Source organism: Drosophila ficusphila, unplaced genomic scaffold (genome assembly GCF_018152265.1).
Source record: "Drosophila ficusphila isolate 14025-0441.05 unplaced genomic scaffold, ASM1815226v1 contig_198, whole genome shotgun sequence".
NCBI lineage: Eukaryota > Metazoa > Arthropoda > Insecta > Diptera > Drosophilidae > Drosophila > Drosophila ficusphila.
The window spans coordinates 13,889,832-13,912,793 of NW_025064092.1; the positions used below are offsets into that span (position 1 = coordinate 13,889,832).

At 48.2% G+C, this 22,962-nt stretch overlaps 7 protein-coding genes and 1 long non-coding RNA gene across 15 annotated transcripts; 3 read left to right on the forward strand and 5 right to left on the reverse strand.

Moving 5' to 3' along the window:
- Positions 1-97: 97 nt before the first annotated feature.
- On the reverse strand, positions 98-1,033 carry LOC108097089 (NADH dehydrogenase [ubiquinone] 1 beta subcomplex subunit 8, mitochondrial). Its single transcript, XM_017199144.2, has 3 exons — positions 806-1,033; positions 478-707; positions 98-414 (listed from the first exon to the last, which is right to left on the reverse strand). The coding sequence occupies exons 1-3, from the start codon at positions 888-890 to the stop codon at positions 202-204; spliced, it is 528 nt and encodes a 175-aa protein (XP_017054633.1). The 5' UTR covers positions 891-1,033; the 3' UTR covers positions 98-201.
- Positions 1,034-1,309: 276 nt separating this feature from the next.
- LOC108097083 (fumarate hydratase, mitochondrial) lies at positions 1,310-6,172 on the forward strand. 6 transcript variants are annotated; one of them, XM_017199127.2, is made up of 8 exons: positions 2,017-2,453; positions 2,528-2,629; positions 2,689-2,805; positions 2,880-2,926; positions 3,977-4,108; positions 4,642-4,842; positions 4,903-5,707; positions 5,814-6,172. In XM_017199127.2, the coding sequence occupies exons 1-8, from the start codon at positions 2,093-2,095 to the stop codon at positions 6,074-6,076; spliced, it is 2,028 nt and encodes a 675-aa protein (XP_017054616.1). In that variant the 5' UTR covers positions 2,017-2,092; the 3' UTR covers positions 6,077-6,172. The 6 variants fall into 6 exon arrangements, with proteins under 6 accessions (XP_017054620.1, XP_017054616.1, XP_017054618.1 ...); XM_017199129.2 differs by having other exon boundaries at positions 2,886-2,926; XM_017199128.2 differs by having other exon boundaries at positions 2,692-2,805.
- On the reverse strand, positions 1,399-3,685 carry LOC122319736. Its single transcript, XR_006245308.1, has 2 exons — positions 3,231-3,685; positions 1,399-1,581 (listed from the first exon to the last, which is right to left on the reverse strand). It is a non-coding gene; the product is annotated as an uncharacterized LOC122319736 (long non-coding RNA).
- On the forward strand, positions 6,121-8,018 carry LOC108097085 (probable fumarate hydratase, mitochondrial). The gene is made up of 5 exons (XM_017199134.2): positions 6,121-6,237; positions 6,292-6,444; positions 6,523-6,726; positions 6,835-7,639; positions 7,699-8,018. Exons 1-5 carry the CDS (start codon positions 6,160-6,162, stop codon positions 7,956-7,958), a joined length of 1,500 nt encoding a protein of 499 aa, XP_017054623.1. The 5' UTR covers positions 6,121-6,159; the 3' UTR covers positions 7,959-8,018.
- Positions 8,019-8,869: 851 nt separating this feature from the next.
- Positions 8,870-11,997, forward strand: LOC108097082 (serine/threonine-protein kinase Pink1, mitochondrial). 2 transcript variants are annotated; one of them, XM_017199125.1, is made up of 5 exons: positions 8,870-9,455; positions 9,510-9,713; positions 9,775-10,512; positions 10,567-11,580; positions 11,653-11,997. In XM_017199125.1, the coding sequence occupies exons 2-5, from the start codon at positions 9,549-9,551 to the stop codon at positions 11,848-11,850; spliced, it is 2,115 nt and encodes a 704-aa protein (XP_017054614.1). In that variant the 5' UTR covers positions 8,870-9,455; positions 9,510-9,548; the 3' UTR covers positions 11,851-11,997. The 2 variants fall into 2 exon arrangements, with proteins under 2 accessions (XP_017054614.1, XP_017054615.1); XM_017199126.1 differs by having other exon boundaries at positions 9,516-9,713.
- Positions 11,929-13,684, reverse strand: LOC108097087 (diphthine methyltransferase). Its single transcript, XM_017199136.2, has 2 exons — positions 12,321-13,684; positions 11,929-12,261 (listed from the first exon to the last, which is right to left on the reverse strand). The coding sequence occupies exon 1, from the start codon at positions 13,682-13,684 to the stop codon at positions 12,617-12,619; it is 1,068 nt and encodes a 355-aa protein (XP_017054625.1). The 3' UTR covers positions 11,929-12,261; positions 12,321-12,616.
- Positions 13,685-13,769: 85 nt separating this feature from the next.
- On the reverse strand, positions 13,770-19,014 carry LOC108097080 (histone-lysine N-methyltransferase 2D). 2 transcript variants are annotated; one of them, XM_017199123.2, is made up of 3 exons: positions 17,170-19,014; positions 16,444-16,932; positions 13,770-15,846 (listed from the first exon to the last, which is right to left on the reverse strand). In XM_017199123.2, the coding sequence occupies exons 1-3, from the start codon at positions 18,049-18,051 to the stop codon at positions 14,275-14,277; spliced, it is 2,943 nt and encodes a 980-aa protein (XP_017054612.1). In that variant the 5' UTR covers positions 18,052-19,014; the 3' UTR covers positions 13,770-14,274. The 2 variants fall into 2 exon arrangements, with proteins under 2 accessions (XP_017054612.1, XP_017054611.1); XM_017199122.2 differs by having other exon boundaries at positions 16,444-19,013.
- A 412-nt stretch (positions 19,015-19,426) lies between these two features.
- On the reverse strand, positions 19,427-21,988 carry LOC108097358. The gene has a single exon (XM_017199598.2). It carries the CDS (start codon positions 21,727-21,729, stop codon positions 20,782-20,784), a length of 948 nt encoding a protein of 315 aa, XP_017055087.1. The 5' UTR covers positions 21,730-21,988; the 3' UTR covers positions 19,427-20,781.
- Between the last annotated feature and the right edge of the window lie 974 nt (positions 21,989-22,962).

Below are 22,962 nucleotides of genomic sequence, written 5' to 3' on the forward strand. Positions count from 1 at the left end.
GGATTTTCTGTATTTCGATTTTTGGGGTTCCTTCATATACTTTAGGCATTGCAAGTTCAAAATCCTTTTTGTTTTCTGTGAAACAAGAGCTTATCGGTTCAGCTTGGCTTCTTTTATTTTAATTGTACAGATGCGTTGATAAATTGCCTATGAAATAATAACGAGGCTCGCAGAGGATCGACGAGGAGGGCGCTGTGTTCTCTACTGCTCGAAGGTGTAGTGCTTGACGCCATCGCCGGGATATTGTTTGGCGGCAACGGGACGGTACATCTTTTTGTCCTCCAGCCAATAATAAAGGGCCAGGCAGCCAGACATTACGCCCAGGAAGCAGACAAAGTAGTACGAGTTCTTGTAGCGTGGATAATCCGCCTGCGACCAGCGATCCTCGCTGTAAAGATCGTGATCCGCCGAGACCTACAAGAGATTTAATGGATTTAAGCGGTCCTCATGAAGATAACTATTGGGTAGTCCTCTTACGGGCTCGTGATGATTGCGCTTGTGCTCCGGATAATCCCAGGGGTAGTAGGAGTCCTTGGCCTCCACACCGAGTCCGCCGCCCACTTTGGGGTAGTCTCCGTAGCCCAAACCATCATCGGCGTATGGCTTGTACTCCTCAGGGAGCAGGTAGTACTTCTTGGCTGCCGCCAGGCGTTCCTTTTCCGTTTGTGGATAGGGTGCCGGCTTGTAGTCCTTGTTCCAGCCGGCCACTATACGGGAAAAACAATGTTGAATCTGAGTACTGTCAATAGTTACGTAAACAAAACAGGCTCTCCAGCTCCTGGTTTGATGGCCAGACTGCACTTACTGCTGCGTACCGCCTGGCGAGCCACGACGGGATTTGCGGCGCATAGCTTTTGAGCCAAACACACGGTTTTCACAAACGCCGACATTGCAAAATCCAATTTAAAAAAACCGTTCGCAAATTTATTTCCGAGAGCAGTCGCAAAACAGCTGTTCGCCTCCGGATGGCAAACAAACGATAAGTCGTCACGCTGACTTCTGGTTTTATCGATAGTTCGTGGGTGTAGAAAATATTTAGAAGTTACACTTTCAAAGAAATCAAATTTAGAAGCAATAAAACGTTTGTTTTTTTTACACTAAATGCTAAGCAAGGTATTTGATTGTATCAAATAATAGTTGAGCTCCTTCCCATTTTGTAGCCATTTGGACTTACAAACATAAAGGTATATTATAGCTTTAATTTTAAATTTAGGAAATTTAATCACTTCTTTTTGTGAATTAAAATGTTTTTCAGGTATCGATAATAAGATCCATCGATAGTTGACTACGCGCCCCCGCGCATCATTATTTTTTTTTGTTGTTTTGGTGGGCTCGTCCGCGAAAAGTGATCGGCAAACTTATTTATTAATTACTTATTAAGAAATAAGCATAAAGATGGTTATACCGTTATTGCAGCGTTCCTCGCTTCGCGGCGTTCAACAAATAACAAAACCGTGGGCTTCCTTTGGAGCTCTGCGTTTGGTAAGGATTTATCTTGATTTTTATCGGATATGCCAAATATTGTGCCTTATGTAATTCTTGTTTCGTTCACGAACCACCTAATAACTCCAAAAAATGTTGCTAAAATTATATATAAACAAAACAAAAAGAAATGCAAATAAAATAACACAATAAGCCGGCGTTTCGTAATGATTATACAATGGACGGTGTAGCCAAATTGCCCCTCCTTTCCTTTGAGTTTGTCGAAAACATTCTAATGAGGCAATTAAATGTAGTCCGAATTGCGCCCCGACTCATATCAGCGTCACTCAGCTATAGCCGAATTGCGCCTCGACTCATATCAGCGTCATTGAGCTAAAGCCGAATTGCGTCTTTCAGCATTGTCAGGTTTCTGTGTACCTAATATAATTCGAGTACAGAACACTACGAAAGAACACTACCGTTACAATGAGACAATTAAATTTAGTCCGACTTGCGCCCCGACTCATATCGGCGTCATTCAGCTATAGCCGAAATGCGCCCCGACTCATATCAGCGTCATTGAGCTAAAGCCGAATTGCTTCTTTCAGCATTGACAGGTTTCTGTGTAGCTAATATAATTTGAGTGCAGTACACTACGATATAATTCAAAATGAAAGTGAAAGGTGAAATGCTCAGTTGCAAGGGCAAAAGAATGATCATACTGGACAATTATAAGTTTCGGGGGCATAGAAAACTTCAATCTGGTGAAATGGCTTGGCGGTGTTCAAATAACGCATGCAAGGCCAAAATATACACAGTGGGCACTGAGAATGAAATTTCGAGAGAAATGAACGAGCATAATCATGCTGCGAATGATGCTGGCACACTTAGAAGACAAATGTTAAACAACGCTGCAAAAAGGAGAGTTGAACATTTGTTTTGCGAAAAACCGAAGAAAAGGACTCGACAAGAATGGAGTAATTACCATGAATCTTTGAGCACCACTACGGACGAAGATGTGACCAGTATTGGTAAGATTGTCGATAGGACTTTGTTTTGATGTAAACTGGAATTTCGTTTTCCCGACAACACGCTTTTACTGCAGAAACAGAACTGTGTCTCGAACCGAGGAAAAGGATTCGGCAAGAAAGCTCCAGTGACCATGAATCTTTGCTCACCATTGAGCACGTAGATATGACCAGTATTGGTAAGATTGTCGATAGGTGTTTGTTTCGATGTAAACTGGAATTTGGTTTTTCCAACAAGAAGCCTTTACTGCAGAAAGAGAAATGTGTCGCAAACCGAGGAAAAGGATTCGACAAGAAAGCTCCAGTGACCATTCATCTTTGGGCACCATTGAGCACGTAGATTTGACCAGTACTGGTAAGATTGTCAATAGGTGTTTGTTTCGATGTAAACTGGAATTTGGTTTTTCCAACAACACGCTTTTACTGCAGAAACAGATATGTGTCTCGAAACAGAGGCCGATATATTTGCAAACGAAGTGAGTATATTCATACTTCAAATAATGATTTTGACCAAGTAAAAGAAATGGGCTCGGGGCGCAATTCGGTGTCACCCACAATGGATGGTGGAAGGGGCCTTCCAGCCGCTGGATTATTAGTTCCAATCGGCACACAACTTCGACCACTTGTAGGCAAACTCCAATTGGGTTTTTCGGCTGCCACTCCAATTGGATGCATTTATTTTTTCACTCAAAGTTATTCGATAATCTTCTTTTTATAATCGCACTCAAATCACATGACAAAACAAACATAACAAGCACACACCGCGAAAAAAAAACTCACAAAACGAGTTGTAATTCAAGAAATTGTGCTTCTCAGCGATTCTTGTTTTCGGCAATTGAAATTAAACCGGTTGATTGAAAATGATAATATCTATATGCCGACCACTTTTCTACACTATCCTGTACTAGTGATTTAACAAATGTTTTTGCACCTATAAATACCAAGGAAAATAATACATGTGGACCCTTAATACACTGGTGGTCACAATAATAGTATTTATAATGTACAAAACAAGAAACGTGTCTTCCCATACAGTTAAGAATTTTTAACTTCTGAACGCTTTTGTTAAGAAATTGACTTGAACTACTTGAATTACAATTTTCATATTTGCAAAAATGAATTATAGGAAATTTCCTAAGTAGGCGCGCCCAGGTGTGTTTGTTTTGTGGCCAAAGCGCAGCTGATTAGCAAGGCACCCCATGCCGGGCAGTGCCTTCATTTATTCCCCTCCAGAGCCGCCTCCTTTTACACCTCCACCATTCTATACTTTTGTTGAGAGAGAACTTTTAAAGAATCTGTTCGCTATTTACTCGGGTTTTAGTTTTATATTGAGGCCTGCTGCTTATCGGTCTCAGTTTTTCAACGACTCAGTCAACTCTGAGCAGCGGAGGTCGAGTGGTCGTCCTCTGATTTCGGCTTCTGATTTCATCCAACTTATCTGCCATCTATCTCCCTCACAATGGTCGGATGGTAGCCTATCAGTTCGTGATATTTTCGGTTTTAATCTGGTATTTTTCCTTTGACAGGCCTCCCAAGAGTTTCGCGTGGAGAGCGACACCTTCGGCGAACTGAAGGTTCCCGCGGATAAATACTATGGCGCCCAAACAATGCGATCCCAGATCAATTTCCCCATCGGCGGACCCACCGAACGGATGCCTGTAAGTAGATCCCATAATAAATCACGAGACTTATACTCGTAAATACGTGTAATTATAAGTTTTTGCAAATAAATTGGTTTTACAATACCTTAGCATCACATTCTTCATTAACTAGTTATCTTTAGTTCTTATACAGCTCTGACTTACAAGTATTAATTGTTTTAATTAACTTTTCAATGACCTCAACTACAAGGTTCTTAAGTAATAAATTCGGTTTCATTTTAAATTAATTAACCAGCCCAGATTAACAACAGATGCAATATAAAATAGAGAGTTTTACTTTATAGTTTCACCACATTTTGTTCGTTTTAGCTTTCTAGCAACGTTAAACTAATTGCAAAATCAAATAATGTTGAAATACAGCTTAAGGTGCCTTGAAATCTGATTGCAAAAGTCGTAAAACTCTTGAAAATGCGATATTTAAATAGCAAATTAGAGTAAGAGAATAACCTTAGGTGTTAATTATTTTAAAATGTTGCAAGGTTCAAAAATGATTCACTGCTGCAATAGAAATTCTTCACTCTGATTTTTAGAAACCCGTGGTGCAGGCCATGGGCATCCTGAAGAAGGCCGCCGCCGAGGTGAACAAGGAGTTCGGCCTGGACACCAAGGTTAGCGAGGCGATCTCGAAGGCAGCCGACGATGTGATCTCCGGCAAGCTGTACGACGACCACTTCCCTCTGGTTATTTGGCAGACGGGTTCCGGCACCCAGAGCAACATGAATGTGAACGAGGTGGGTCATGATTGATTTCCTTTTTTACCTCCCATTATATCAATTAATTGTATTTACCAGGTGATCAGCAACCGAGCCATCGAACTGTTGGGCGGCAAACTGGGCAGCAAGACGCCCGTGCATCCCAACGACCATGTGAACAAGTCGCAGAGCTCCAACGATACCTTCCCCACCGCCATCCACATTTCGGTGGCCCTGGAGCTGAACAACAACCTCAAGCCGGCGATCAAGACGCTGCACGATGCCCTGCGGGCCAAGTCGGAGGAGTTCAAGGACATCATCAAGATCGGACGCACCCACACGATGGACGCAGTGCCACTGACGTTGGGCCAGGAGTTCAGCGGCTACGCCCAGCAGTTGGCCTACGCCCAGGAGCGAATTGACGCCTGCCTGCCGAGGGTCTATGAGCTGGCTCTGGGCGGCACTGCCGTGGGCACTGGACTGAACACCCGCAAGGGATTCGCCGAGAAGTGCGCTGCCAAGATCGCCGAGCTCACCAAACTGCCCTTCGTTACCGCGCCCAATAAGTTCGAGGCTCTGGCCGCCCGCGATGCCATGGTCGAGGTCCATGGAGTCCTCAACACCATCGCTGTCAGTCTGATGAAGATCGCCAACGACATTCGCTTCCTGGGCTCCGGACCCCGATGCGGCTTGGGCGAGCTGTCGCTGCCGGAGAACGAGCCCGGTAGCTCCATCATGCCCGGCAAGGTGAATCCCACGCAGTGCGAGTCGCTCACGATGCTCTCTGCCCAGGTGATGGGCAACCAGGTGGCTGTGACCATCGGTGGATCCAACGGACACTTCGAGCTGAACGTGTTCAAGCCCTTGATCGTGTCCAATGTGCTGCGCTCAATCCGGCTGTTGTGTAAGTTTAAAATGGGATTCCAAAGTTGCTTGCAACCGATCCAGCAGCTTATGCAACTTATGTGATTATTTCATGAATGTTGAGCAAAGAAATCTGCCTTTTTCAGCTGACGGCAGCAGGACCTTCACTGCCAACTGCGTCAACGGAATCCAGGCGAACCGCGAGAACATTGCCAAGATCATGAACGAGTCCCTGATGCTGGTCACCGCCCTGAATCCCCACATCGGCTACGACAAGGCGGCCAAGATCGCCAAGACGGCGCACAAGAACGGAACGACCCTCAAGGAGGAGGCCATCAATCTGGGCTACCTCACGGAGCAGCAGTTCAACGACTGGGTGCGCCCCGAACAGATGCTGGGACCCAAGTAGAGTAGGCCACTCGCCCGACCTCAGTTTAAGTTCGCTTGTATATGATTCGCACTGGAACACACAGATCAATAATATAAACAAAAATGCTGAAGCAAAGCCATGGCCTAATCCTGGCCAGACGCAATCTTTGGGTGGTTTGCGGGGGCCTCCGGGCCAAGGAAGTGAGTAGAGCAGGCGAAGGGGCATTCCATGTGTACAATGCAACACTTTTTCAGGGCGGCAAGGACAAGGATAAGGCCTCGGACAAGTTTCGCATGGAGAAGGACACGTTCGGGGAACTGCAGGTGCCGGCAGACAAGCTCTATGGGGCTCAGACAATGCGTTCCAAGCTGAACTTTCCCATTGGCGGTATAGCCGAGCGCATGCCGGTATGAATCTGCCACGCAGATTCAGATTAGATACTGCTAAATTAAATAAATTATTTACTATAATAATACTGCCCGCAGATGCCGGTAATTCAGGCCATGGGCATTCTGAAGAAAGCCTGCGCCGAGGTCAACAAGGAGTTCGGCCTGGATAGCAAGATCGCGGATGCAGTGTCCTGCGCCTGCGATGATGTCATCTCCGGCAAGCACTACAAACAGGGCCATTTCCCGCTGGTCATCTGGCAAACCGGCTCGGGCACCCAATCAAATATGAACACAAACGAGGTGATGAGCAAACCCATCAAATCATAGCCGCTTTTGGGGTGCATCAGGCTTTACTTATCATCATTTATCTATTTAAATTGTATTTTATTATAAAAATCCCCCATTCAGGTGATCAGCAATGCGGCCATCAAGATGTTGGGCGGCGAACTGGGCAGCAAGACGCCGGTGCATCCCAACGACCATGTGAACAAGTCGCAGAGCTCCAACGACACCTTCCCCACCGCCATTCACATTGCGGTGGGAATGGAGCTGAACGAAAGGCTTGTTCCGGGGCTGACCCACCTCAGGAACGCCTTGAAGTCCAAGTCGGACGAGTTCAAGGACATCATCAAGATCGGCCGCACCCATCTGATGGATGCAGTGCCTTTGACTCTGGGCCAGGAGTTCAGCGGTTACACTCAGCAGTTGAGCTACGGCCTGGAGAGGATCAAGTGCTGTCAGCCGCGGGTCTACGAGCTGGCTTTGGGTGGCACAGCCGTGGGAACGGGCTTGAATACGCACAAGGGATTCGCCGAGAAGGTGGCCAAGCGAATTGCCGAGCTCACCTGCCTGCCGTTCGTCAGTGCGCCCAATAAGTTCGAGGCTCTGGCTGCCCGGGATGCCATGGTGGAGGTGCACGGTGTCCTCAACACGATCGCTGTCAGTCTGATGAAGATTGCCAACGACATTCGACTCTTGGGCTCCGGTCCTCGGTGCGGATTCGGGGAGCTAATGCTGCCGGAGAACGAACCTGGCAGCTCGATCATGCCCGGGAAAGTGAATCCCACGCAGTGCGAATCGATGACCATGCTGTGTGCCCAGGTGATGGGCAACCAGGTGGCGGTGTCCATTGGCGGATCCAACGGACATTTCGAGCTGAACGTGTTCAAACCGCTGATAGTTTCCAATGTGCTGCGCTCAATTAGGCTGCTGGGTAAGCTCGAAATAACCAACTAAGCCATCGTGAAAAGTAAGGAAACTCCTTCCTTTCAGCGGATGGCAGCATGAGCTTCAGCAAGAATTGCGTGGAAGGACTGCAGGCCAACAAGGACGCGATAGACAAGATCATGAACGAGTCCCTGATGCTGGTCACCGCCTTGAATCCGCACATCGGCTATGACAAGTCCGCCCAGATCGCAAAGGCGGCTCACAAGAATAAGACCACGTTAAAGGAGGAGGCCTTAAAAGAGGGAATCACCGAGGAGCAGTTCAAGGAGTGGGTTAATCCCAAGGAGATGCTGGGACCCAAGTGATCTGCGCCCTTATATACATTCAATGTTGTCAGTTTGACTCAATAAATTTGTCACATTTCACATGAAGAGCGTCAAAACATCTAAAAATTTAAATCATTTCAAGGATCTACAACTTGACCAAAACCCAGAGCCATTAGCTTTTTTTTTTTGTATTTTGTGGTCGTCTTATGACCCCTAATTTAGAAGTGAGGATGTAAATATTGGCGCGAAATTTGTATGTAAAAACCGGTATGGCATTACCAAAAAAACCTAATATTAAATTAAGCCACTTAATTTCATGTCTTTCGAAGTTAAAGAACAGTAACAAATTCACAAAAATGACTCACCTCTGTTTCAATATTTTTATATTCTGAAAACTTCTTGAATTTTGTTATTCAGTTATTTGACAGAACATGCATTTAACAATTATCACTTAAAAAACAAAACAAAAAAATTGCTCTATTAATTACACTTTTGTTTTGGTAATATTTCACAATAAAAAAAAAAACAAACAAGATCAATCGCGCAGAAAAGCAACACCCACACATTTAAGGAGATTCGCAAGTGTGGAAGAGAAGCCACACAGACACTTGTTGCCTTGCCGATAGGGGAGCAAGAAGAAGAATCTCCGTTGGATTGTAGAAATTATCAGATTTTGCTTGTTTAAATTTTAAAAACTTAACCGAATCGATTACTCCCGCCTGTCTATCTTGTTATCTACGCTTGTATTACACGTTTAACACTTTTCAAAAGCAATTCAATCATTATTCTTATTAGGATACATTTTTTGGCGGCTTTTCTTGTGCGTGCTGCAGGACTTTTCGATAACAACGATAGCGGTACCTAATTGGGCGGTTTGGTTCAGATGCAAGCTAACAGTTCACAGGTTTGGATCCCCTCTAGGCGGTTATCGATACGTTAGATTTACCGAAAATTATAACGGTCACACTACCACTTCGCTGTTTTTAACATTTTTCTTTGTTTTTATCGAAAATTGCAGTGGACTTAAACAATTTCCCGAATTGGGATAGCCAGAAAAACAAGTGTCAACGTTCATCACTTTTTTTCAGCCAAAAAATAAAAAAAGCAGTCAAAGCTGGAAGTGATTATCTAACGACAAAATCGACATATTGAAATTCGAACGAGTTGCAGTAGGCGCAGTTAATAAATGTAGGCAGCCAGGCAAGTTTGCTCTCGTAAATTATCCGTTCCGTCCCAGTTAAACATAGCGCAAAATCGGTCTAGCCCACACAGGATTCGCAAAAGTATATATATTTTGAGCAAATACAAAAAAAAAACACCCTTTCGATCCAGGGATTTTGCCTTGTAGTTGCACCCGCCACCCTTTCACCTTTCAGCCCGAAAAAAGCAAAATATTTTTACGACGCAATAACAAAACAATCGACACCCACGCATCAGCTGTTTCGTTATCGAAAGGCCTTATCGATCCCACATGAGCAACAGTGGAGTAAAAGAAGAAGAAGCGACCAGAATTAAGCACCAGAAAACTTAAAAAAGGTATAATTTTAAAGGTGAATCTCAGAATGTGAAGTGATTAAAAAGGATTTCTAGTTACAGGCACGTATAGCCGAGGTCTAGGCGGGCCGAAAGATGTCTGTGAGACTGCTGACCGTGCGACTGATCAAACATGGTCGCTACATTTTGCGCAGCTATTGTAAACGTGATATACACGCCAACATTTTGGACCAGAATCAATTAAAGACAAGAAGCAAGCGAGGCTTTCCATTACCCTCCACCGCTGCCCATGTGGTGCGGGTATGTAACTCCAGCACTCCTGTCCTAAAATCCCCTTCTACTCACTTTGAATCTCCGCCAGACGACGCCGCAACAAGCGGCCAAATCGGTGGTCAATGTAGTGCCCCGCACTGCCACTCCCTCGGCGGGATCGCCACTGAATGGGAGCTCTACCACCAGCAGCAGCGGACTCTTCCGAGTGGGCCAACATGCCCGCAAACTCTTCATCGACAACATCCTAAGCCGGGTGACCACCACTTACTCCGAGGATCTTCGCCAGCGTGCCACCCGTAAGCTCTTCTATGGCGATTCAGCTCCCTTTTTCGCCTTGATCGGCGTGAGTTTGGCCTCCGGATCGGGGGTGCTTAGCAAGGAGGACGAACTGGAAGGCGTTTGCTGGGAGATTCGTGAGGCAGCTGGACGGCTGCAAAGTGCCTGGAACAAGGACGACATTTCCGACACGCTGGACACCAAGTTTAGCATCGATGATCTGGATATTGGGCCACCGATTGCCAAAGGTTGTGCCGCTGTGGTCTATGCAGCAGGTTTTAAGAAGGACAACGGTGCGGAGACGCTTGCTGCGGATTCAGAGCCCCCGCAGGCCTCACCAGCCTTTGCTCCGAACAGCTGGAGTGCCCACGAGACGATGTCGCCGCTGCAGAACATGTCGCGCTTTGTTCACAACTTTGGTGGCTCTGTGGATAATATATTCCACTACAGCCAGCCCTCGGCTGCCAGTGATTTTGTCGGCGCTCAGGAGAGGGAGCAGGAGCAGCAGGACCACCAGGACCAGGAACCCAAACGCAATTCCTTCAATGAAGTAAGATTTACGCCAAAACATCTTTTTGCCTTTTAAATCACCATGTTCTTTAAGAATCCCCTCGCGACTCCGAAGATGAATAGCTCTGTGGACAACTATCCGCTGGCCCTTAAAATGATGTTCAACTACGATATACAAAGCAACGCCTTGTCCATTCTGCGTGCCATGTACAAGGAGACCGTGCCAGCTCGTCAGCGCGGGATGAATGAAGCCTCCGACGAGTGGGAGCGCTTGCTGCAGAACCAAACTGTCGCCCTGCCACCGCATCCGAACATTGTCTGCATGTTTGGCTTCTTTTGCGACGAGGTGCGCAACTTTCCCGACGGCCACCTCCTGTATCCGGTGGCCCAGCCGCAGAGAATCAATCCGCAGGGCTATGGCCGGAACATGTCGCTCTATCTGCTAATGAAACGCTACGATCACAGCCTGCGTGGCTTGCTGGACAACCAAGAGCTGAGCACTCGCACCCGCATCCTGCTGCTGGCTCAAATGCTCGAGGCCGTCAACCATTTGAGTCGTCACGGGGTGGCCCATCGTGATCTCAAGTCGGACAATGTGCTTATCGAGCTGCAGGATGACGCCTCACCGGTGCTGGTGCTCTCCGACTTTGGCTGCTGTCTAGCGGACAAGGTGCACGGCCTGAGGCTTCCGTATGTCTCGCACGACGTAGACAAGGGCGGAAATGCAGCTCTGATGGCGCCGGAGATCTTTAACACGATGCCCGGGCCGTTTTCGGTGCTTAATTACGGCAAGGCTGACCTGTGGGCCTGCGGTGCCTTGGCCTACGAAATCTTTGGCAGCCGTAATCCCTTCTATTCGAACAGCGGTGGGTTGGCACGCGAACGCGGCGAGCTGACTCTTTCGCTTAGGAACAGTGACTACAGGCATGAGCAGCTGCCGCCGATTAGCGATGCCTGCCCGCCGCTGTTGCAACAGCTGGTGTACAACATCCTCAATCCCAACCCGTCGAAGCGGGTCAGTCCGGATATTGCGGCGAATGTCGTGCAACTATTCCTTTGGGCACCGTCCAATTGGCTCAAGGCGGGTGGCATGCCCAACAGCTCCGAGGTTGGTATCTCCATAGACAGTTTTTTTTGTTTTGCGAAACACGAATAGCTAATCATGACTCTTTCTCGCCAGATCCTCCAGTGGCTGCTCTCGCTGACCACAAAGATAATGTGCGAGGGTCGCCCGCAGCTGGGTGCCGGACTGTTGCCAGTCGCTTCCAGTGGAAAGCGCGCCTATGTGGAGTACCTCCTCATCTGCAGCTTCCTGGCACGCGCTCGCCTGCGTCGCATTCGCGGCGCCCTCAACTGGATACAGAATGCGGTGGCGTAAGCGACTCACTCGCGGCAGTTACCACTGGATTAGATCTTGTCGTCAGGACACCCTGTACTACTTGTTACTCTGAGAAAATCAAATGGAAAAGCGTGTGATAACTATATTTTACATATGTATTTATAAAAGAAATCAAAATTAACCGCATGCTCTCCGGACACTTCTCTATTTTTCCTGGTAACGCTGTAGTTCCTCACGGAGCATTTGCTCCTCGGCTTTGGCCTCGGCACACTCAGTGAGCAGCTGCAGGATGCGCTCGTTTATGGCCAGAGCCTCTTCATTTGAGTCATTCGCGTAGGCCGTAAAGTCAACCATCATATTCTCCACAATCTTTTGCATCTCCTCGAGGCGCTTTTTACCACGATCCAGTAACGCTTCGTCACTTTCGAGTACTGGGTTCTGATGAGGTTGCTGTGGGGATAAAAAGCGGTTCTCTGTATAAGGCTAACAAATCCCAGATAAGATATTACCATTTCAAAATCGCTGCAAATTCGAATATTTGTTTTAGTGATGGCCAAACATAATGCTCTTCCAGCGATAACGATTATCCTGGGTTGCTTGAACTTCAAAATGCAATCGATATTTGAAATATTCGTTCAAAGTTTTTACTGTTATTTATCCTAAAGAATAATATATTATGGCTGGTTGTTGTTGTTAGTTGTACTATTAAATCATTCTGCTGTTATTTGTTTTGTGTTTATTGGACTGTTTCCTTTCAAAAAAAAAAGAACATAAGAACATAAACCCAATATAATGTACATAAATCTTATTTGCTAATCTTCACACGACTAACGCACAACTTGTGATCGTAAAAGGAACAGGTAGCCATGGTCAAGGATCCGTCGTCCTTTTTCGGAAAAGGTGCCCAATCAGCACCGTAACAGATGCTTTTGTGCTCCTCGTAGGTTCCCAGTAAACTTAAATTAGGATCCTTGGCATCAATCTCCACCAGACTAAAGTTGGTGTACATGCAGGCGACCAGCATGAGATCAGGATAAGCAGGATGTGGTTTTAGTCGCCAGATGCCTCCGCCCAAGTTTAATTCTGCCAGGGGACGCTTCATGGCGCGAGTGTCAAACAAACGGAGCTGCTCATCGTAGCTACCCGTCAGCAGTAGGTTTTCATGAGTCGGGTGACCTAGCAGACAGGTTACTCCGGCCATGTGGGCTCGGTTTGTCCACGCCCGTTGCTCCGTGCGCAAATCGTGGGCCATTAGAAGCATATCATCGCCGCCGCTGTACAGGAGATGCGAACACCATCGATCGAAGGCACAGGTCCAGGCCTCAAAACCATGGGATAACCACGATCGCTCGCGGATTGCCTCGCCCTGCGGTGAGTACCTCAGTAGGTTTAGGCCACCCTTGGAATCCGAGATGGCCAGTTGAATGTCCTGTTCCGCCTTCCGCCAGTCCAGTGCCAAGGCCAAGGCTGACTCCCCCTGGGGCTCCTCCTCCAGCGCGAAGCACGTCTGTTTCTTCAATTGCCTCTGATCCTTCAAGAACTCATAGATTTCCAACTGACCCAAAGAGTTAACCGTGGCCAGGTGGGAATCACTATCATCACTGCAGGCGGGCAACCACTTCATGTCCAGGATGGCCGCCGTTTCAATGCTCTGCAGGCGCTCCAGGCTGGAATTTGTGGTCTCGAAATGGTACAAATACACGCGGCCCTTGCGAGGGCGCTTGGGTGAAGCCTTCTCGGCACACTCCGGGTCCTCCTGCACCAACTGATAGGTACCGCAGGCGAAGAAGCCCGCTGCCGGATCATCCTGATGGAGCCACTCCACAGAATCCGCCGAATATTCCGTATCCTCGCTGTGGAGCGTGGTAAACATGTTCAAATGCCAGCTGTTTGCAACAGTTATCGATAGTTTATAAACCCCACCAGGGATGGAGAAGCCCTTATCACGCCACCCATCGAACGTTGTATTTTGATCTTATTAGATTTATTTGTTATTTTTCTTTTTCTTTGCTAATTTAAAAAATTAATAGTTAATACATATAACTACTTAGTGCTCAGTTTACGCGCTACGTATTCTGGATTAGGTTTAGTTGATCTCGTCCCTCGCTTGTAGTTCTTAGCTGCATTTCCTCGATTTTAAGTGTTGTTTTTTTTTCGGGGCGTCACAGTGTTTTTCCTTTCGGGATTACTTTCGTAGTTCGTAGTTGCCAGGCATCCTCCTTTGTTATTGCACCTGATCCTTGATCTCCGCTTACTTTTTACAACGACTCTATCTGTTAAATACCTCGACACATTTAAAACATATTTCCAAAAAAAAACTCTTATGAATAACTATAGACATTCCCTACTCATGAAGATCTGTTGTGCGTCCATCGCCTCTTGGTGGACTCTTGGCGGGAATGGCAACTACCTGCTGGCGGTCTTGCGATTGGCGCTGCTGCGACTGTGACGCCTCCGCGATCCTCATTTGGTCTTCATCACGATGATGGGCTCGAGTATCTTAAGCATGTCATTGTTCTCGGGTGCTCCAGTTCCGTTGCCGCCGCCTGAGCCCGATGCTCCTGCTCCTCCTCCGGCTCCTCCGCCGGCAACCTGCTGAAGTTTGCTGAAGCCGGGATGCGACTGCTGCTGCTGCTGCTGCTGGTGGAGCTGCTGGTGCTGGCTGATGGTCACCAGACGGTGCTGTTGGTTCAGCACGATCGCCTCGTGGTGGGGATGCTGCACCAACTGCTGCTGCTGCTGCAGACTGCCGGCGATCTGCTGCAGCTCGTGCTGCTGCAACTGCAGCGACGGCAGCTGATCGTTGGAGCCTTCGCCGCCGGGCGAGTCATCGTCGTCGGCCTTCACCACGGTGACGAATCCACCGTCGCTGCCCGTTCCCGTCACCGAGATGGCCTCGCTCTCGTACAGCTGCTGCTCCACGCTCGTCTCCCCGTCCTCGTCGTCGTCCTGCTCCTCCTTTTTGGCCCGAAACTCGGTGCTCGTGGCACTACTGCTGCGCGGCGTGTGGCTGCGCATGCGTCGCATCCGCGCGTACTCCGCCTGCTTGGACAGCCGCTCCTTGCGCTCGATCGTGTTCTCGGTGGCCCGGATTTGGGCGCGCTTCAGCCGCGCCCTTTCGCTCAGCTTCTGGAGGCGCGTGGCCCGCTGCTCGGGCGTTTCGTTGGCGCGCACCGCCCGCTGGTGGGCGGCCATCTTGTCCAGCCGGATCCGCTTCTCGTCCTCCGTCTCGTACTTGATCACCCCGCTGCGTCGCGGCGTCGACGTCAACGGCGTTCGACTGTCGCCATCGGCCGTGGAATGTGCATGAATCTGGCTGAGCTCCTGCGACGCCTGCGAGAGTGGCCGGCCGCGCCGCGGCGTACTGCTGGCCAGCTGCGGAGCGGCCAGCATCTGGTTGAGCTCCTGCTCCAGCATGCTGTTCACCTTCAGCTGCTCCTCGCTCGGCAGCGGGTTCTTGCGCGGCCTTCCCCTGCCCACACTGGTCGTCACAATCTGCGTTGTCGTCGCCGCTGGTTGCTGTTGTTGCTGCTGCTGCTGCTGCTCCTGTTGCTGCTGCTGCTGCTGCTGCTGTGGTCCCAATCCAGCCACCGTTAGCGTCGGATTTGCCGTGAGGATGTTGTACTGGCCGCCGGTTGGACTGTTGCCGCCACTGGCGTTGGCGAAGTGCACGGGCGTGAAGGGCGAGGGCACTGCGTTCGGTCCGATGCCAATCTGGAAGCCGTTGTGGTACATCGGATAGTAGGCGGTGGTGGTGGTGCCGCCGGCACCCGTTGTCGTGCCCGCCGCCACCACGCCCACCTGGCCGACGTTGGTGGTGCTGGTGGTGCTGTTCCCGCTGCTCGTCGTGTTCGGGAAGGTGGCCAGGTAGGGGAACTGGTTGTACAGCTGCTGCGCCTGGCCCGGCGTCGCCTTCAGGAGCTTCTGCTCGCCGCTGGCCGTCGTCACGATCACCTTGGTCTCGTTGTGGCCCAGACTAACAGACCCGCTGTTATCAGTGCCGCCGCCCGCCGATCCCGGGGCATCGTTGTCCGGCTGCAAGAGGGCAGAGCAGAGAAGGAGTGGTTTGGATGGGTTATAGGTTCGCTTTAGCAGCTAAATTCAGGGGGTTATTTCGATTTCAAGACCCACTCACTAAGAAACCTAATCTTCTGTTGGATTTGAAGGATTCCTGAGATCGCAAAAGGGCTTTCTTTAGAGATCAGCTCTTGGAAAGAAGCGAGATCAGGAGATCTGGAGATAGAAAGGGAACGCTGGCCAAGCTCACTTCGAAGCTTTGCGAATTAAAAACACATTTATATTGGTTTCTTGTTGGTAAGAGTTCTTTGATTTGCTTTCTCAGCTTTAAACATTTACATCGCTACATTGACTTAATTCTTTCTAACAAAACAGCAACGAAAACAGGAAAAATATAAGATTTTTTGGATGAACATAAAAAGTGGTCATTATATATGTAGTAGGTTTTTTTTATAAAATAACCTAAATGGTCAAGAGTTATACTTTTCTAGGAAAACAAAAGTATGTGAGTATTTGCAAAATGTTGATAGTTCGCCAGTTCTATGGGTTAGGTTTCGAATTTTGGCTCACTATCGCAGACTAACCCCTTCCTCACTTAGGTTGCTGGATACGCACCTGAAGTTCCTGCTTCTTGGTGGCATACTTGTGCGGGTAGAGCTCCAGCTGGCCACCGGCGATGCTGAAGTGGGGCACATGCGCCTGCAGCAGCTTGGCGGTGCCCTTGCTGCCGTCATCGCCGTAGATCTGCTGCACAAAGATGCTGCCCGGCTCGGTGCCCTCGAGCAGAGCGGTGGTCACCTGCTGCTGCTGCTGCCCGGTGATGGTGTACCGCTGGTGTTGCTGCTGCTGCAGCTGCTGCTGGGTGATCTGCTGCTGCTGCTGCTGCTGCGGCGTCTGCGGCTCCTGTTTCAGCTGCATGGGCGGGCGCAGGGAGCCGGGCGCCAGGAACATGCCCTGGCCCATGTACTCCACGCCGGTCAACGCCTGGTGCTGCTGATAGGCAGCCGCGGTCACCAGGTGCTGCTGCTGGTCCTCCGAGGGCTGCGGCGTTCCTGCCTCGTCCGTGGTCGACGTCGTCGTCGTCGTCGTCGCTGTGTTGGCCGCCTGGTTTAGATTGATAGTGTGTTCGTTAGTACAATTGCCTGCCGCCGCTGCTGCGGCTGCTGCAACAGCCAGCACCTGCTGCTGCTGTTGTTGCTGCTGTTGCTGCTGTTGTTGCTGCTGCTGCTGGTGGTGCTGCTGGTCCGTTGACGACGAGGAGGATGTCGGTGTTGAGACGACCACCGACGACGAACCACCGTGCACCACAACATGCTTCAATATCTTCTTTTTTTCTCTGACCTTTTTGGCATAGTCGTTCAGCTTTCTCAGTCTTTCCTTGCGCTCCTCCGGCGACTCGTTCGCGATCCTTTGGCGCGCCCTTGCCGCCATTTCGGCAAGGCGAAGCTTTCGCTGATCGTTCGTTTCGCTGGCCCGGTACATGCGCATCCTTTCGGCGAGCTTGGCCAGGCGCTTGGCCCTCTGATCGGGCGTTTCCATCGCCCGTCGCAGCCGCTGCCTGGCCGCATTCCTCACCAGCCGCATGGCCCTCTCTATGTCGGACTCGTTCTGGCGCCTCTGACGATTCGCCTCGGCATTCCGGAGCAACCGCTTGCGGTACTCCTCTTCGCTCTCCCGCTGTCGCCGCTCCCGCATCCTTTCAGCATTTCTGGCCAGACGACGCTGGCGTGCCTCGGGACTCTCGTTCCACCGCTGCTGGTGACCAGTTGTCGAGGAGGCTCCTGTTATGGAGGCGGAACTGGCACTGCTGATGGGCCCCAAGGGAGTCGGAGGCTGTTGCGACTGCTGTTGCTGCTGCTGCTGCTGCTGCTGCTGCAACTGTTGCTGCTTTAGTGGGGCGTGTGCATAAAGCTGGAGATGCTGTTGCTGGAACTGCAGTTGATCCGGTTGCTGCTGATGAAGATGTTGCTGCTGGAACTGCTGTTGTTGCTGCTGCTGATGTTGCTGCTGTTGGTGTTGCTGCTGCACGTGTTGCTGCTGTTGCTGTTGTTGTTGCTGTTGCTGCAACTGCAACTGGTGGTGCGAGGACAGAGGTACCAACAGGGCTGAAGAATGCTCGATGAGCAGGCGGGCATTGGAGCCATTGATGGCCAGCACATGGGTGGCGTACTGCTGCTGATCAAGTGAGGGCTCTATTTTTATCCCATTGGGATCTGGTTCCATTCTTGGTCGAAAGCCGGGGGGCACAACAACAAGCAAACTTGTCGTCTATCGGGGGGATCCAGAAGTTCGGTTTTTATCGAAAGGATGAGCGCAGTCCTTCCGATATTTTCGATAACATCTAGGGGCCGCGCTCCCGCTCTCTCTCCGTCTTGCTTTTGGCTCCCTCACGCGCTCCTTCGCGTTTCCTCTTTGTGTTTGTTTTGTTTCGCTTGCCCACAAGTTATATAAAGAATATGTGTGTGCTGGTTTGCCTGCCTTCACTCTCTCGCTCCCTCTCTTTTTGCGGCGATCGCTAACTATTATTGTAGTCTTCTATCATTTTTTTTGCTCAGGGTTTTTTTCTTATTATCGTTTACTTTTTTGCTAATTTCGTGCGTTTTTTTAAACGTGCTTCTTCTTTTCCTTTAGTGACAATTGGCGCCGCCGCCGCGCTGCTGCTGCTGCGCTGCCAATCGATTTTTCACATGATTATACACACACACCCATGCAGCACGCAGCTCGCACACACGCACAAACAAACACACTTCCAAATTACATTCACACACACACACACGTACGTGTGTGCGAGTTTTTTTCCGCTCCTTATTTTGCTTTTTGCACAAATCTTAACCCTCTATATTTTGCTTCCATTTAATCGTTTTGCGGCTGGGCTCTTATTAAAGCTTTACGATGTAGATAAAATAATAGTCAAAAACTTTTTTAAAATCGCTCTTTAAACGAGTTGTCGGCTTCTCACATCTGCCAGGTTAATTTTTGCATTGTTTTGATTTTTGCACGGAACCCTGGCTAAAAACAAGCGCACTCGCTGGTCAATCGGCGTGTTTTCTTTACACACGGTTTGCCAAACGTAAATGGCGGGCGCAAAAAACAGCGCTAAAAATCCGGCAAATAAAATAACGCGCAACAACACACATTAAAAAATAACCACGAACGTACGTGCGTGTGTGTATGTATTTGTTAGAGACGGCAAAAAAAATCGATTCTTAATCGACAAAACCGATATTATTAAAAACAAGGAGTTTTGACGCAGTGTTACCGTACGTGTTAAAGAAAATAATGTAGTTAAAGATGCCAAGCAATGTCAAATGATGTAAACAAATTGAATAAAATACGTTAGAGCTTAATCGCTTGTTTATATTTTGTAAACAAACAAAAACAGCAGTGCTTTTCTTATCAGCAAATGTTTTTTTTTCTTTCAACGCGGGAAAAATCGAATCCCATTTTGAATCGTCAACACCAAACATAATATTTTATTATCATCAGGAAAAATGGGACTTTGTTAAATTATGTTAAACAATTTAACAGATTTTATAATGTAGCATTTTACTAGTTTCTTTAACTTCCAAAATAAATTTCCCAATTAAAGAACGCAACATTTAAAAATTGTGAATTCAACTTTATTCAAGTATATTCATTTTGTTATTTTCTTGTTTTTCCGCTTGTTATGTTTTTGTTGTTTCTGTTTTCGTTTTGTTGATGTTTTGTGTGTTTTTGTTGTTGTTATTTTTTAGTGTACACGAATATTACAATACACAAAAATGTATTCTCAATCTTAAACCTTAAGGCAAAAACAATTGGTAAACGTATAAAGACAGGAAAAAAAAACAATTTGAAATTTCGACTAGAACTTAACGGTTACGTATTATTAATAATAATTAGAATAATATATTTATCATGTGTGCCCGAGCGGAAGTGTCTTGAATCCGTCAAAGGCAAGGGCGTGGGAAAAGGACTGGGGTAGGGGGGGGGGGGGAGGGGATGGGGATGGAAGGAAGAAGGATTGCGTGCTATAACAAATATTGCGTTATGTGCCTGGCAACGGATCATGTGTGTATGCATATGTGGCTCCAAATACATATGCACATATGTAATATATATATATTATATACATACATATGTGGGGCTGCCAAGTGTGTATATCCTTATGTGAGTGGCGTTGTCCGTTTTGGGTTACATGCTTTTACCAACTACACACACATATGGGGGTTGATTGACGCCAGGGTGCTTCAGTTGTTTTGGAAAAAATATCATATTCCGATACATAGCAAGTTTCGCCCGAGGATTTGCTGGAAAGGCACTTGTTGCCTCGTCCTATTGAAAACTCCTATATTTTTCTCGTTTTTTTTTTTGCGTTCGATTCTGGAGGTACCTAGTCGCTCGCGATTTTCCCTCCGCTTTTATTTACAGTGAGGCACCCTAGCGTTGTAAGCTTCCTTTTCCGGGGGAGTGGGGACATTACTGCCGTTTTTTGGGGCTCTATGTGTGCTATGACTATGCTAGATGTTCATGTGTGTGTGTGCTTTTTGTGTGTCGTGTGTGTATACATAACTATGCGTATATATATATTTATATATATTGTACGAATATAATGCATGCATTATAAAAATACTTTACTTTACGTTTACGTTTACGTTACGTTACGTTACTTCATCTTGTTAAATGTTAACTTAAAAAAAAAATTGCCTGGCTTTAACCCTAGAGTGCCTGATGCCCATTCAATTTCTCTTACTCCGCGTAATCCTCGTTATCCTCCTGGTTCTCTGACTGGTTTCCATGTTATAGGCTGTATACAATATATATTATTTATAGATGTGTGTCTGTTCCACTGCCGATCCTGGGTGTTCGTCCCAAAACGGCCTGCTTCCTCTTCCTCGTCCTGCTTCGCTGGAGAGCCAGCTCCAAAGGATTGCCTTCTGTTGCGGGTCCTCCTGCAGCGAGCGCGCGATCCCCTTAGTAACCCTTGAGCCTGTCGGCTAGCGGCGGCTTGATGACCTTGGGCGCACTGGCCCGCGCCACCCGCATCCGTTCGGCGGCCTTGGCCAGCCGCTTCTTGCGCTCCTCGACGGTTTCCGAGGCGCGGCGCAGTCGCTGCCGCGCCGCATTCTTCATCAGTCTTAGGGTTCTTTGTACTTCCGTTTCGTTCTGCCGCCGCACACGATTCGCCTCCGCGTTCTTGGCCAGACGCACCCGGTACTCGGCCTCCGACTCCTTAGCCCGTTTGTCCCGCATCCGGGCGGCGTTCCTCTCCAGCCGCCTTTCCCTGGCCTCGATCGACTCGTTGCTCCTGCGGCGAGCTGCCTTCTGGGCTCGCGACGACTGGCCCGGCTGGGCGTTCGCCTGCTGTGCACTAAGATGCGGCACGCCAAGATTGGCCAGCCCAGGTACGCCACCGAGTACGCTGCCGGCCTCGACGACAACGCCGGCGGACAGGTGATGGTGCAGCGGGTGCTGCTGCTGCTGGAGGACCTCCTGGTGGGGGTTGCCCTGCTGCTGTTGCTGCTGCTGTTGCTGGTGGGGATTGCCCTGATGGGGAAAGCTGCTCTCGAGACTCAGCACAGCCGCTGTCCCGCCACTATTGCCTGTGGAGGCCGAGGCGCTGGCTGCCGCTGCCGATCCCGAACCGGATCCCGAGCCGGAGCCCGATCCCGAAATGGAGGTGGCTACGCTGGAGGCAACGGCCGCTGCCGCGGCCGCCGAGCTCGTGTAGTTGTTGTACTCTATGAGGCCCCGGTTGCCCGGATAGAGGGCATGGTGCATCGGGCTCTCATAGCTGAGATACTCCGGCTTGATGAAGAACGGATCGCGGGCGGTGAGCGGCGCCGTCGGCGAGTTGAGGAAGTAGAGGCGACTGTGGTGCTCGGTGGTAATGCTCCCTCCGCCACCCACACCCGCGGACATCGGGGGATTTTGTGCGCTCTCTCGCGACTCGACTTCTGGTTCTGGTTCTGGATCCTTCTGGCTATCTGGCTGTTACTGTGCCGCAAGCCTCCTGCGTGCGTTCTCGTCCGTGGTCCTTGGATGCTTTTCCCGCGCACCGGGAATTAACACAATTAACTGGCCTGGCCAAAAAAAATGTGGCGAGTAAACAACAAAAGCGACATAACTAATCAATATGGAAAAAAGCTGCTGGTGGTCTGGTCCCAAATAGCTTTCGCGGTCGAAAGCTCCAAGCAACACTGGGCGTGTGGCCGTTGCCCAGCACTGGTCTCGTCGACGCTTTGCAGCACTGCGCCAAGTTGACATTCAAACATGGCGGGCATTCCTCATTTAATCCTTTTCATTTTACTGTTTGGATTTACCAAATATTTTTACATGGATTAGTAAAGCAATATTTTTTATATCGGAGGCCCCAAAACGGAAATGAATACTTGTTTTTATTTATATTTGGAGTCAAGGAAAATATATATTAGTTTTACTAATATAATTAAACTGGTACTTTTTCTACCCGCATATGCTAAATAAGTTTTGGTCTTTTACATTAAATAACAAATTAGTTAACAGAAGAAATAAAACATGACAGCAAATAGTTTTTTTTTTTTAAATATATTGACTATTGTTAAAATCAATATATACGCATTTATTTAAAATTTTTGTTGTTGAATTTTTTCTTCAACATTGTGTTTTACTCAGCCGGTATCTATAATTAGCTACAACCACTGTTTATTAATTTCATCGTTTCCATTTAAGTTATTATTCTTTGAGCCTAATATCCTGTAATTATAATTTAGCGCTCAAGCCACTCCGAACCTCTTGACGTCACATCGAACGTGTTGCCTTTAGTATTGGTTGGATGATAGGAAAAAAAGTGGAATGCGTAGAAATGAGCGCGTGACATGGAACAATTATTACTTTTGAAACACTACTTATGTACATCTTATTTGTTAATATAAAACTATATACATTTTTTAGATTAAAACTCTATAAAACTAATCAGTTACTGTATACTAATCAAGTCAGTGTTAAAAATATAGTTAAAATAGGGTTGCAAAATATGTAAAATAATTAAAATATAAAAAATATTGTATAGCGATGTTGGCTTAGGTGCGCATCTCTTACAGTTGGGTAAGTGGTGCAGAGCCTTCAAACATGTTGGGTTGCTCCAAGTTCGAGTTGATCATAGCTAAAACCGCT